This window comes from Chaetomium fimeti (assembly GCF_033439085.1).
Source record: "Chaetomium fimeti strain CBS 168.71 chromosome Unknown B0H64scaffold_5, whole genome shotgun sequence".
Lineage (NCBI taxonomy): Eukaryota > Fungi > Ascomycota > Sordariomycetes > Sordariales > Chaetomiaceae > Chaetomium > Chaetomium fimeti.
This window is the reverse complement of record NW_026944333.1, coordinates 1,079,284-1,092,117: the sequence shown is the minus strand read 5'-3', so window position 1 is coordinate 1,092,117 and position 12,834 is coordinate 1,079,284. Positions and strand designations below refer to the sequence as shown.

General features: G+C 57.4%; 8 protein-coding genes across 8 annotated transcripts; 5 read left to right on the top strand and 3 right to left on the bottom strand.

Annotated features, from left to right (window-relative positions):
* Positions 1–34: 34 nt before the first annotated feature.
* B0H64DRAFT_462648 (uncharacterized protein) lies at positions 35–1,308 on the bottom strand (the record flags this gene model as incomplete). The annotated part of the gene is made up of 1 exon (XM_062807563.1): positions 35–1,308. Exon 1 carries the CDS (start codon positions 1,160–1,162, stop codon positions 35–37), a length of 1,128 nt encoding a protein of 375 aa, XP_062657643.1. The 5' UTR covers positions 1,163–1,308.
* A 455-nt stretch (positions 1,309–1,763) lies between these two features.
* On the top strand, positions 1,764–3,761 carry B0H64DRAFT_374952 (uncharacterized protein; the record flags this gene model as incomplete). Its single annotated transcript, XM_062802383.1, has 2 exons — positions 1,764–3,636; positions 3,694–3,761. The coding sequence occupies 2 exons, from the start codon at positions 1,764–1,766 to the stop codon at positions 3,759–3,761; spliced, it is 1,941 nt and encodes a 646-aa protein (XP_062657642.1).
* Positions 3,762–4,323: 562 nt separating this feature from the next.
* On the bottom strand, positions 4,324–4,962 carry B0H64DRAFT_443213 (uncharacterized protein; the record flags this gene model as incomplete). The annotated part of the gene is made up of 1 exon (XM_062806701.1): positions 4,324–4,962. One exon carries the CDS (start codon positions 4,960–4,962, stop codon positions 4,324–4,326), a length of 639 nt encoding a protein of 212 aa, XP_062657641.1.
* A 93-nt stretch (positions 4,963–5,055) lies between these two features.
* B0H64DRAFT_343283 (vitamin-D-receptor interacting mediator subunit 4-domain-containing protein) lies at positions 5,056–6,301 on the bottom strand (the record flags this gene model as incomplete). Its single annotated transcript, XM_062801278.1, has 1 exon — positions 5,056–6,301. Exon 1 carries the CDS (start codon positions 6,130–6,132, stop codon positions 5,056–5,058), a length of 1,077 nt encoding a protein of 358 aa, XP_062657640.1. The 5' UTR covers positions 6,133–6,301.
* A 185-nt stretch (positions 6,302–6,486) lies between these two features.
* On the top strand, positions 6,487–7,696 carry B0H64DRAFT_180555 (ubiquinol-cytochrome-c reductase complex subunit-domain-containing protein). Its single transcript, XM_062798909.1, has 6 exons — positions 6,487–6,581; positions 6,689–6,741; positions 6,893–6,946; positions 7,151–7,244; positions 7,300–7,356; positions 7,411–7,696. Exons 1-6 carry the CDS (start codon positions 6,570–6,572, stop codon positions 7,417–7,419), a joined length of 279 nt encoding a protein of 92 aa, XP_062657639.1. The 5' UTR covers positions 6,487–6,569; the 3' UTR covers positions 7,420–7,696.
* A 13-nt stretch (positions 7,697–7,709) lies between these two features.
* Positions 7,710–10,144, top strand: B0H64DRAFT_343281 (glycosyltransferase family 59 protein). The gene is made up of 5 exons (XM_062801277.1): positions 7,710–8,096; positions 8,159–8,247; positions 8,309–8,826; positions 8,872–9,009; positions 9,059–10,144. Exons 1-5 carry the CDS (start codon positions 7,848–7,850, stop codon positions 9,985–9,987), a joined length of 1,923 nt encoding a protein of 640 aa, XP_062657638.1. The 5' UTR covers positions 7,710–7,847; the 3' UTR covers positions 9,988–10,144.
* A 1,917-nt stretch (positions 10,145–12,061) lies between these two features.
* Positions 12,062–12,449, top strand: B0H64DRAFT_443209 (uncharacterized protein; the record flags this gene model as incomplete). Its single annotated transcript, XM_062806700.1, has 2 exons — positions 12,062–12,207; positions 12,269–12,449. The coding sequence occupies 2 exons, from the start codon at positions 12,062–12,064 to the stop codon at positions 12,447–12,449; spliced, it is 327 nt and encodes a 108-aa protein (XP_062657637.1).
* Positions 12,062–12,813, top strand: B0H64DRAFT_475643 (uncharacterized protein; the record flags this gene model as incomplete). The annotated part of the gene is made up of 2 exons (XM_062808112.1): positions 12,062–12,207; positions 12,269–12,813. A coding segment is annotated over exon 2 (336 nt), but the record flags the coding sequence as incomplete, so codon positions are not given.
* Between the last annotated feature and the right edge of the window lie 21 nt (positions 12,814–12,834).

Below are 12,834 nucleotides of genomic sequence, written 5' to 3'. Positions count from 1 at the left end.
CATTGAATTTCATTTGCTTTGAACTGTCAGATTTTTAGCGGCCCTTGCCTCTTGTGCCACGGCCACTCTCCAGAACCTTGAGCCTCTTTTGATACCTCTCGCCCATGTTCGCCCCATTTCCTCGCGGCCCGTCCGTGGTGTCGATACCACGCTTGCGGCTCTTTTCCAACAAAGCTTTGGTGCCGCCTCCTGTCCTCTTGCCCTGGGTCAACCGGCTGATGCGGTCCACACCCTCGCTGAGGTCCCGCCATTCCTCGCCGCCAAAGTTCATCCGCCGACTGCCGCCCTCCTGCTTGGCCCTCTTTGCGCGATCCTTCTTGCTCTCCTTGGGCAGACGGACAAAGTTCGTCTCTTCGAACTCACGGCGCTCGTCCTCCTTGCGGCGCTCGGATGCCGTCTTGACCTTGCGGCCAAAGTTCACAATCGTCGTACCGATACTGGGCTCGGCGATGGGGGCGGTCGACATTTCGTCCACAATGAACTCATCAAGCGTGGCGGACTTGCCCACCCGGCGCTCGGCCTTCTCGCGCCTCTCGGTGGTTGGCATCACCACTGGCGCAATCTTTGGCGGCCGGTAAACCCCAGAGGCATCCGTCTCTTTGCCCGAGTATACCGCAGCAGCCGGCCGCTGGAACCCCCCGAGGTTGGGACGATGTTGGAGGTCCGCGATTTTCCGCCCGTCCACGGCACCGTCTTGGTCATCCTCTTCTTCGTCTGATTCGCCTTCCTCGCTGCCGGAGTCGGACTCAGACCCATGCCCATTGGCCTTTGCGGCTTCCTCATCAGCCTTGGCATTGCGCTCTGCGTCGTCGGCTGCGCGAAGCACCTTGTCGATCTGGAACCGAAGCTTGTCTTCTAACGGTCGCGCCCCCTTCTCGAGGTAGAGTCTCAGCTCCACAAGCTTCGACACGACGAGGTCGTCGAGACTTTGGTCGTTCGCTTCATCGTCTGATCCCCCGTTCTTCGCCTGACGCAGTTTGAGGAGGATGAGGAACACGAGGTTCTGGAGATATGCGAGCAGGAGTTCGTTCTTGACGTCAAGCAGCGAAATGCCGTCTTTAGGGAGCTCGGCGCTGGCAAGTTTCGGCGCTACGTCGAGGGTAGTGGTGATCGATTTGGTAAGGGAGTCCAGCAGTGCTGGTAGAGTTGCGGGTGCCGCCATTGTTGACGCCGACCTGAATTGGCGATTATTTCGAAGCAAGACTTGCTTTGGATCGCACGAGGAAATCTGTCGTGCCTGGCCCCTCCAGAAACTTTTTTGTGGCGCCTGCAAGGCTCTTTCTTGCCAAGTTCAGCTGAAATCCCGGCGCGAAAGTGGGCTCGGTGGGGGTCGCAGCATGGCGCGGCGTTGCACGGGCCAACATAATTCGTTCTTTGTCTCGCTCAGGGTGCGACTGCATTTGAAGACGACAAGTTGCAAATCTCTGGCAGATGTCACGTAACAGCCAGAACGCGAAATACCAGTTTTTAATTCCCCCTTCCAGCCTCCCAAGCTCCATCTGCCACTCGATTTACGACTTCCGCATGCTTTATCCATTGCGGTAACGCGGATCCCTCGGGGTGGGCCGAAGCGCAAACACAAGGAGCTTCCTTCGTACCTTGCAGTACGTATTACCTACGACTACTACTTGGGGGCCCCTCGGCTGCGCCTGGAAAGCCCCCATTGCGCAGCAACCACCAAACACCTCCATTCCCGTCCATGGCTGGCAACGCCCTAACATCTTCCTTGACAGAAACACGCACGCCAGGCATACACATCCACCATGCAACTACGAACAATCGCGCCCGCAGGGCCCATCCTCACTGCGCTGCTGGCCGCGCCGCAGCTCGTATCCGCCTTCTACCTCCCCGGAGTCGCTCCCGAATCATATGAAAAAGATCAGATAGTCCCTCTCAATGTCAACGCGATTCGGCCTGTCGCAGGCTCCGACGCGATGCTGCACTCAGTCGTATCTTACGACTACTACCACCCGCTCTTCCAGTTCTGCCGCCCGCCAGATGGGCCCCAGGACGTCGGCGCGAGCTTGGGCAGCATATTGTTCGGCGACAGGATAAAGACGTCACCGTTCGAGCTCAAGATGGCGCACAACGAGAGCTGCAAGGCGCTTTGCAAGACAACATACCAAAGAGGAGCTGCTTTATTCGTGAACCAGCTGATCCAGTCCGGCATCAGCCTCAACTGGCTGGTAGACGGTCTTCCGGCGGGGCAAAAGATCGTCGACGAGTCTACAGGAATCGAGTTCTACAACCCTGGTTTCCTGCTTGGGCAGCAGACCGGGGATGGCGACCAGGTCCTGTTCAACAACCATTACGACATCATCATCGAGTATCACGAGGTTCCCGGCAGCAAAGATCTGTACCGGGTGGTGGGTGTCGTCGTTCAGCCCGAGTCAAAGAAATACACGGGGCCGATTGACGACCAGACGTGCAACATGGACTTGGACCCAGTCATTCTGAATGAATCGGGTGATACCGAGGTCCAATTCACGTACGGCGTCTACTGGGTCCCCTCCAAGACGGCCTGGGCTACTCGTTGGGACAAGTACCTCCAGGTTTTCGACCCCAAAATCCACTGGTTCTCCCTCATCAACTCGGCTGTAATCGTCGTCTTCCTGGTGCTCACTGTCATGTCGGTTCTTGTCCGCGCCCTCAAGAAGGACATCGCCCGTTACAACCGACTCGACCAGCTCAACCTCGAGGACCTTTCGGGCACATCGGCATTGATGGAGGATGGCGTGCAGGAGGACTCCGGCTGGAAGCTCGTCCACGGCGATGTTTTCCGGACGCCCAAGCATCCCTTGCTCCTCTCCGTCCTCGTCGGGAACGGCGCCCAGCTGTTTGTCATGACGGGCTTCACCATCGCTTTTGCTCTGCTCGGCTTTCTTTCCCCGTCTAACCGGGGCTCCCTCGGCACCATCGTCATCCTGCTCTACACCATCCTCGGCTTCGTCGGCGGCTACACGTCCTCGCGCATGTACAAGTCGTTCCAGGGCGAGAAGTGGAAGCTCTGCATCATGCTCACCCCGGTCCTCGTCCCGGGCATCGTCTTCACCTCCTTCTTCCTGCTCGACCTCTTCCTCTGGGCCAAGAGCTCGTCGGGCGCCGTGCCTTTCACGACCATGCTCGTCATCATCCTCATCTGGTTCATCATCAGCGTGCCGCTGTCCTGCGCCGGCTCTTGGGTCGGCTTCCGCGCCGCCGCCCTCGAGCCGCCCGTGCGCACCAACCAGATCCCGCGCCAGATCCCGCCCGTCACCACCTACCTCAAGCCGGTGCCGAGCATGCTGCTCGTCGGCCTGCTGCCGTTCGGCGCCATCTTCGTCGAGCTCTACTTCATCATGAGCTCCATCTGGTTCAGCAAGATCTACTACATGTTCGGCTTCCTCTTCCTCTGTTACGGCCTCATGATCATGACCTGCGCCGCCGTCACCGTGCTCATGGTCTACTTCTTGCTCTGCGCCGAGAACTACAACTGGCAGTGGCGCGCCTTCCTGGCCGCCGGCACCACGTCGGGTTACATCTTCCTGAACGCCATCCTTTACTGGGTGACCAAGCTGTCGCTGGGCGGGTTTGCGGGCAGCGTGCTGTACATCGGATACAGCCTGCTCATCTCGTTCCTGTTCTTTATCTTGACTGGTATGTCCGACCACTTGCCCTGGGATCTACGAACGGTTGTGCTGACTTGTGCAAAAGGATCGATCGGCTTCTTTGCTAGCTGGCTGTTTGTCCGCAAGATTTACGCGTCTATCAAGATCGATTAGAGAAGTGAAAAATGGGGGGATGGGTGCGCGGTGGATTTTCGTGGATTGAAAGCGATTTAGAACTCTTTTATGTAACACCACAAAATGAGCGCTGGAGCTACGACAAGGAGGTTGTAGTATTATCATCTTTTTTGAGGGCGGATAAGGCCTATATTAGACTTCAAGGTAGCGTCCTATCATTGACTGACCGGAGCTCACACAACCTAGAAGCTATATGTAGGCAATCTCGAATAGTTTCTCACGCCCTGTAGCTGTTGTTGATGTTGGATCCATGGCCCGAATGACGAGTCCAGTAGACAGACCCAAGGATCTCCATCACGGCACTTTTATGTTCCCCTGTCTTGATGAACTTCGCCCGTCACCCGTCCGTGAAGCCATGGCCAGTTTCTCTCGAGATGGTTTGCATGCGCCATCATCGTTCCATCACCATTCTCTTCTTCATCTCCAGCGCTTAGTGCTGTTTCCCGGCTCGGTATCTCTGCAATCTGGTCCGGTAGCAACTGATCTCTGGGGATCCTTATTTCCCCAGTATAAATTATCTCCCTTCCGAGGAATTATCTGCCTACGGCTCCCATTCCGGAGACGAGGGCGACGAAGCCGGCGGAGACGACAAACTCGACGTCTCCGTTGTCGTTTCTATCGTAGATGGTGACGCTGAGTCCTCCGGTACCTCTTCCCGCTCCGGCGTCGCAGATGGTGGTTGTGATATTTCTAGCGTCTTTATCTGCTCCGCCATTGCAGATGGTGAGCCCGACGGCTCTGGTGTCCCCAACCCCAGCACCACATATACCGGTTCCGATGCCTCCGATTCCTCCTCTTGTTCCACCGTCAAGGGTGGCGAGCTCGACGGATTTGGCGCCTTTTCCTCCTCGGCCGCTGCAAATGGCGCGCTTGTCGTTTCCAGTCTGTTTTCCTGCTCCACCGTTTCAGATGGGGGATCCCATGAGTATGGTGTACCCAGCCCCAGGGTCACATATCTCAACCGCAACGCATCCGGTCTATCTTCTTGCTCCACCGTCTCAGGTGGCGAGTCCGACCCGTACGGCGTGCCTAACCCCAACGTCACATATAGCGACCACGGCACATCCGGCCTCCTTTCCTGCTCCACCGTCAGGGGCGGAGAGCTCGAGGGCTCGGTATTCTTTTCCTGCTCTAATATTGCACATGGCGAGGTCGACGAGTTCGGCGTCCCCAGTTCCATCGTCACGACCGCCGGTCTCGGCACCCTTGGTGTGCCCTGTTGAATCAAAGTCGACTCCTCCCTTTCTTGCGTCTCCACCGGCGGAACCGATACCTAATCGTCCTCATCCTCATCATCATCCGACCCCAAGAACGTAAACTGCTTAGGCTTGTCCCTGCCCACCGCCACACTATCCCGACGCTCGAGCTCCCCACCAGCACCACCACCAGCACCAGCCCCAGCCCCAGCCCCGGCCCCATTCCGCTGGCGGGCGAGCTCGCGGTCGCGGGCCATGCGGTCGCTCTCCTCGCGGGCGCGCTTCTCGGCGGCCTCGCGGTCGAGGCGGGCGCGCTCCTCGGCGTCGCGGCGCGCCTGCTCCTCGGCCTGGCGCCGCCGCGCCTCCTCCTCCGGGTCGTAGCCGCGCGGGTCGATGCCCGCGTCCACGAGGCGCTGCAGCGCCGCCAGCGCGCCCGACCGGATCTGCCCCTCGGTCGGCCACGGGTGGAACGCGGCGCCGTGCAGCGGGTTGACGGCCGGCTTGAGGTGCGGCGGGATCCGGTCCTGCGTCGTCGTCTTGGGCGGCTGTGACGGCGGCAGCTGCGTGGTGGCTTGCGTCTCGGTGGCCGTGGTGGGCGTCGCCGCGCTGAGACCGCCGCCGCCGCCGGGGGTGCCCACGGTGCCGTTGAAGCTGAGGTTGAAGCTGGTGTTGGGCGTCTGGGTCTGAGTGGGCTGGGATTGCAACCGGAAGGAGTCTTTTACTTCGGTTGAAGGGGCGGCGGACTGCCGGGGGCTCATGTCGACGCCGTTGGTCACGCCCGGGAGAGGGAGGGTGTTGCGGCTGATGCGGCGGGCGTAGGAGAGGAGTTCTGTGGTGGTGAATTGGTGTTTTGGGCCGCCGGCGGGTTTGGTGGTTGTCGGTACGGCCTTGAGCTCCTTGCGCATGTTCCAGAGAGAGCTCATGATATCCTTCAGCTGGGTGTCATGAAGCGAAGTCTCCTGTCTTAATTGCTGCAGCCGTGCATTGTTATTTTGATGTGTCTCGAGCAGCTTCAAGGACTCGGAGAGATCAGTTTCGGCTGCTAGCAATTCATCGGCCAGCTTTTGTGATGGGTTGTTCTTGGCGAGGCTGTCAATCATGCTGCCGAGCGCCTTCTCGACTCGCTCGAAGCAGCTGTCCAAATCCGACTCCATGTTGAATGATTAGATACTGCGTACGATAACTGGGAAATCGTCGTGTAAATCTGTGAGTAGGAATAAAGGTCGATGAAATGCAAGTGAGAGAGAGTTTCTTGAGGGTGTCCTCTGCAGCTAAAATGGCAGCGGACAATTGAATTGGAGTGATGGTTTTGGTGGTTTGCGGAACGGAATTGTGGAGCTGGAGCTTCAGAGCCATCGGGCATTTTGGGAACCGGTACCCGCTCGAGCCGCCTCTAACTTTTGCCTGAGGCACTAACAGAAGCTCGGTGAGGTGGCGTGAACGAGTTTGTGCTGGTGCCTCAGGCCACAATAACCCCGGGTTTGTCCGGTCGGAAACTCGCGCGAAACCCAACATCGAATCTTTTGCAACTCCAAGATTGTTTCGCAGCCATTGAAGCAGCCCCTCGCGCTCTTTTGCCGAAGTCGCCAACATGCCGTTCCCCGTACGTTATGACAATGTTATGCAGCGCTCCTCTGCACGTTTCTGCCTTTCCCAAATCCGGGAATGGCACATCGCAAAGACCGACCATCGGCTAACTGGTCATATTAGACTGCTCCCCGCCGGGCACCCTTCCCCGAGTACAAGAGCCCCTACGGCCCGAAGTAAGCACGCACCACTCATACAAGTCGCAAGCGACCCTAGCCCACCCGCGAGACGCTACGAGATCCCGCAAGTCGAAGAGCGGTGCCACCGGCTGCGGCTGCAATCTGGGGAGGCAGGGACATGCGCTGAACAGGCGCTAACCGCTTCCAGGTACTTCTATCAATCCCACTTCGCGGGCATCACAATGAACACCTTCCTTAAGACGTAAGTCTACCGCTTTTTTTTGGCATACACAAGGAGGGGTCAAGGGATTGTTGCATGCCGAGGCTTGCTTGATCTGGCCGACAACTATGGAATGTGGCTGTGGTGATGGGTCTGGTTTGCGACAAAAAGTAACTTGGGGGGTGGTGTTGGCGGAGATGGCGACGACAGCAACGCACGCATGGGCAAGGCTGATCATACAAACAGTGGCATCAAGGCGGGCATGTTCGGCGGTGTCGCTCTCGGTGCCGTCATCTTTTTTGCGTCTGGCATTCCTAGGATCCAGCAGGATATCCTCTTGGTACGTTGGTGTTAGGACTTCTAGCGCCCGCGTCCACTTGCTAACCCCACGATAGAAGATCCCTTTCCTCGGCCCACGCTACCCTGTTCGTGAGGTTCACCCCGCAGACAATGTGAGCGCTCTCCCACTCCAAATACCAGGCAACCTACTAACGATTTCATCATAGCCGTTTTAAACCAGGATCACATGGCTTTGGGACTTACGGCGGAGACTCCCTGGGGGCTTTTGGCGCTAGGTGTAATGGAACTGTGTATACAATAGAAAGACGTGATAGACAGCCCTTCTCCAACCACCATTGGTCTTTCCCAACACTGTACTCTTGCATCTGGCAATCTTTGGCGCGAGGTTTCGGGTCGGTGTCAGCGGCGCTGAGTCTAACGCACGGACCACCTCTCACTCTGTTGCTGTTGACACCTGTAATTGTTTGGCCCACAACGAGATCAGCTCGAAAACATCAATTTACAACTTACACAACACACGACAGACACTCAAAAGCAACGGCCCAGACTGTGAAATCTCCTCGCCATCAGAGCCGCAGTGAACTCGTAAGGCTAGGATGGCATCTAACTTATTTCCATAACCACGCTCGTTTTTCCGTTGATCATGATGGAAGTCATCCAATCCCTGCGCCAAGCGCTGCCCCTTAGGGATGTGCTCACCAGTCTTGCAATCGCCCTGGTCCTGGCCCGTTATCTTGCGTCGTCTGAAAAGCACGAACAGCCGCGTTTGAAGAATACACTATCGTCCTCATTCAGCACGCAAATAGCCATTCCAGTGGGATTCTTCGCCCTCTCCTTCGCATCCCGAGTCTGGCTTGCTCTTGTAAACAAATATGTCCCTGAGCCATACCTCGTACGTCTACGTCTCCCCTTTCCTTTTTCCGAGACCCGACCAATGCTCTAACTATCAGCCAGGACGAGGTTTTCCATATCCCGCAGGCCCAGACCTACTGCGAGGGGCGCTTCTGGGACTGGGATGACAAAATCACCACCCCTCCCGGCCTGTGAGGATCCTTGACTTGTTCGTTTCGATCACGGATAACTGCTAATGCCACGACGGAATAGCTATCTCATATCCGTGGGGTATCACAAGCTGAGGATGTTTACGGAATGTAGTCCGTCCAGTCTCCGCTCCAACAACACGGTCGCGATCCTCTTGGCTCTGGTTGCAGCTCAATGCCGCCACTTAATCGAGGTTCGGGCGGCCGAGCGGGCGGGCAAGCAGGCACCTACGGGCACTTCGTTTGACACCTACTATACTGGCCTGAACATCGCCTTGTTCCCTGTTCTTTTCTTCTTCTCGGCCCTGTACTACACAGACGTCATGTCGACGCTGGTCGTGCTGGTTGCGTACCGCAATCATCTACTCCGCCTGGCGCCGCGACCCCCGGGTTTCGTCAATGACTTATGGACAGTTCTCTTGGGCGTGGGTGCCTTATTCATGCGCCAAACCAATGTCTTTTGGGTTGTCGTCTACATGGGCGGTCTGGAAGCGGCGCATGTCCTCCTTACTGTGGAACGCGGATCGCAACATCCCCTTACGAAACTCCATGATCCACCTCTGACTTGGTCTAGTCCAGACGGTAAGTTCCCCGGCTCATGCCGGATGTCCACTGCTGATGGTTCAGACTGGTTCTTCTGCGTGGTTACACTCGTCACCACGGCTCTCTGCAACCCGGTCAGGGTTCTACGTCAGATCTGGCCTCACATCAGCATTCTCGCGCTATTCGCCGGCTTCGTGGCATGGAATGGAGGTGTAGTGCTCGGTACATTCTCCCCAGATATGAGGCCCGGGGCTATGCTAACAACACATAGGAGACAAGTCTAACCACGTTGCGACTATCCACCTGGCACAAATGCTCTACATCTGGCCGCTCCTGGCCTTTTTCTCAGCCCCTCTCATCCTCCCATCAATCTTAGGGGGCGTCTCCCGCCCTATTCACTATCTCAGATCCGTCCTCTCGTTAACGTCAAAGCGAGCAACCCTCCTCTCTCTCCCCTACACCCTCCTCACCATTATCCTTTCCCTAGCCGTCGTCAAATACAACACCATCATCCACCCCTTCACCCTCGCCGACAACCGACACTACATGTTCTACGTCTTCCGCTACACCATCCTCCGCTCCCCAACCATCCGCCTCTCCCTCGTGGCCGCCTACACCGCCTGCCGCTGGGTAGTATGGGACCAGCTCGCCGGGACCAGCCACGCCACATCACCACCTAAACAACAACAACAACAACAACAACAACAACAACCCACCACCAAACCAGCCCCTCAAGCCCCAACGCAAATCACCCCCACCCCCGACCACCACCACGCCCCTCCCTCAACAACCACCGCCCTCCTCTGGCTCCTCACCACCGCCCTCTCCCTCATAACCGCCCCCCTAGTCGAACCCCGCTATTTCATCCTCCCCTGGGTCTTCTACCGCCTCCTGCTCCCCAGCAGCAGCAGCAGCAGCAGCCGCCCACCCTCCTCCTCTCCTCCTACCCCCCCCGGCAGCAACACCGACGACACTACCATGCCGACGCCTGCGCCCGAGCGCAACCCGTTGGCGCGGCTGTCGGCGTGGGTGGGCGGGCCGTGGGGCCCCGTCGGCGAGGGGCGGCTGGTGCTGGAGACGGGGTGGTTTGTGGTGGTGAATGCGGTCACGATGTATATGTTTTTGATGAGGGGGTTTTATTGGTGGGGGGAGGATGGCGCGGTGGGGGATGGGGGACGGGTGCAGAGGTTTATGTGGTAGGCTCGTAGGGGAGGGTTGGTAGGTGGGGGTTGATCGGTGGGGGCCTGGCACGTGGGTTGGTTTGGTGTGTTGGGTAGGGCTTGTTTTCGTGGTATTATTGGGGTTGTGGGTGATTTTGGGGTTTTGGCCGTGATTTGTGAGGGTCCGTTGACCACCCACGCAAGGGTTTGGGGGATGTTAAGGGGAGGAGTTGGATCGTGAATAGAAAGAGGAGCTTGTTGTGTGTTTGACTAGTTTGTATGTTCTTTCTCAAGTTGCCGACATCTATGTCCTATTGCACCATATTTTCCGCATCCCCATGCCCCTGATCCAAACCCAGTTATGTATGGTTATGTGCCCTTGGTTGTGTTATCCCACCCTAACGCCGATGCCATGGAAAGGTGATCGAACCCACCCGTTTCCGTCAATCCCGAACATGCCTTTGTCGTTAACTTCGTTGGGCCCGCTGCGTTCTTCGCGGACGTTCCCTTCATCCCATCATCATCCCTTCATCGATCTCAAAGACTCAGCCGGTCCAAGCTCAACCTGTCCCCGCTCCTCACCCTTCGTACAACCCCGAGCTTGAAGAACCTTTCTTCCCCAGCCGCGGTCCGCCCCCCGATGTACAGTTTCTCTGCCCCCAGGGCGTCCCGGAACCCTTCACTGCTGCTGTCACTTCCTCGCCTGCGGCCATGGCTATCCCGGTGGCCTGGTGACTGTGGTATGGGGACGCCAGCGCTGTGGTGGTGGTGGTGGTGGTGTCGTGGGGAGTGTAGCGGGAGCTGGCTCATCACACTCCCCGACCGTGGTTGCGGGGAAGTCCCTTGTGATGATGCAGCAGCCGCGGCTGTTGATGATATCGTCCGCGGTGTTGCCGTTGACGCCTGTTGGGTCGAGGCGGAGGACTGTGTGGTGTGTTTGTTGGGCTGCTGGCTAGACGCGCTCGCGCTTGTGAGCGAGGCAGGCGTTTGCTGGCGGAACGCGGCAAAGAAGGTGGAAAGGAAGAAGGGGCGTTGAGACGACATGTTGCCGTTGGTGGGCGTGGTGGGGTGGAGAAGGTTGCGGAAGGCAATGCCTATGGTGTTGGTGCGATATTCTGCTCCCGGCTCAAGACTGATCCTCGATCGGTCGCCTGGGAAAAGCTTTCGTGGGTGTACGATTCCCTCGGTGAAGAGACCGGGGTTACTTTTTCCTGGGCGATGGCCGATTCAAAAGCAAAAGTCGCGGCAATGTTTCCGATGGCTTTCCGATGGCCTCGGGCGGCGTCAAGGTGGGCTTGGTTCTCCGGCTTCGGTTGTTCGACTCGTCGCACTCGATATGTAACTAACTCCTTTCGCTTCGGAATTGACACTAAATCAATAAACGCTGGCACAATAATAATGATGAACGCGGATGGGTTGTCGTCGGGTCGATGTGCATACAGCATGGGCAAGATCAAAGTGGGAATGCATCTGCGTCTGACGTCGAAGAGTGGCCCTGCCTTGCAGCTGCACGAGGGCGACTCGGCCAATCCCGGGATCTGAACAGCCAATGATTGGTGTTAAGGGAGTCGCACCGGACCAGCGGGGGTGCTCTGCTGTCATGCATTTACCCCGCGTCTGATAGGCCGTTGTGGGGCGCCGGGCAGCCACGCAGCCAACGGCCCGAGGACCACCACCGACCTAGTGCGGGGACTTCGGAGATTGATGGAGCCGCCCGAGCCGCCTCCATGGGACCTTACCAGTATCATGAAGGTCAGGTAAGTTGTCTGGACCTCATCATGGTGCTGGCGAGCCATCGATTCTAGACACGACGCATCCGCCTTCTTCGTGGAGGAAAACAGTTGCCGCACTCAAGTCAAGCCGGGATTTATGAATAACTTAAATGATAAATGGATGAGACGAAACTTTCTGTAAAAAGTGAAGAGCGAAGAAATAAGAATAGAAGGAAAGAACGTTTTGCTCCCTCCCATTCCCACCACACCTAAAATCCCATCCAACCGCAAACTTCTCCTTTATCACAGCACCGGATGTGATGAGCACTCGCTCTCCAGTTGCAACGATGATATTTTCTGACCATCTATTTATTTTCTTGTATTTTTCTGCTACTATTTACTATGTCGAAGGACGGGCCGACTCCTAGTACGAGCACCACCTCACTCTTCGGCTGCCTTTTCGATGTCTCTGGCTCTACCGGTGGGGTTCTCGAGATCGGCCGCCCGCATGAAGAGGCAGGTCGACCACCTCGGCGCAGTGCTCAGATGTTCGTGGGCGTTCGGACTGCGAGTCGAGGCGAGATGCCCGCGAATAGTTGACCTGTGCAGCGTCACCAGCGAGCTTCTCGATAGCCACGGGGATGACCCGAATGGGCACGGCCTTCATATCGAATTGACAAACCGGAACAATATCGGACACATCACGAACTACATCCAGACCGAAAATTGTCCGACGACGAGGCGCGTATTCCCACACCGGCAACTCTACGACCAGGTAGCCGAAGCGTAGAATGCGGGTTAGCGTACGCTCATTAGTATGGCTGCGAGGGTCCCCCGGGGCACGCATCTGATACCTGTCCCCGCGTTGATTACCTGGGGAACCGCCTTCGTCCAGCGAATGCGCGCTGTCCACGGGTGCGCCGTAGCATGTAGCGCAGAGATGCTCGAGGAGCTTTTCTCGCGCCTGTTATCAGCCGGTCTTGTCAATTCTCTGGGACGCATCGAGCGCGATGCGTACACCCACGATGAACATATGCGTATACGCAAGAACCCGCGGGACCAGCTGCAGTCGCGACCTGTTACTCGCACACCATCCCTAGGGTACTTCCCATGGCACTTAGTCGAATTGTCGGTCGTGAGTCAGGCTACCCAACCATTCGCGAGATCCGTACGAC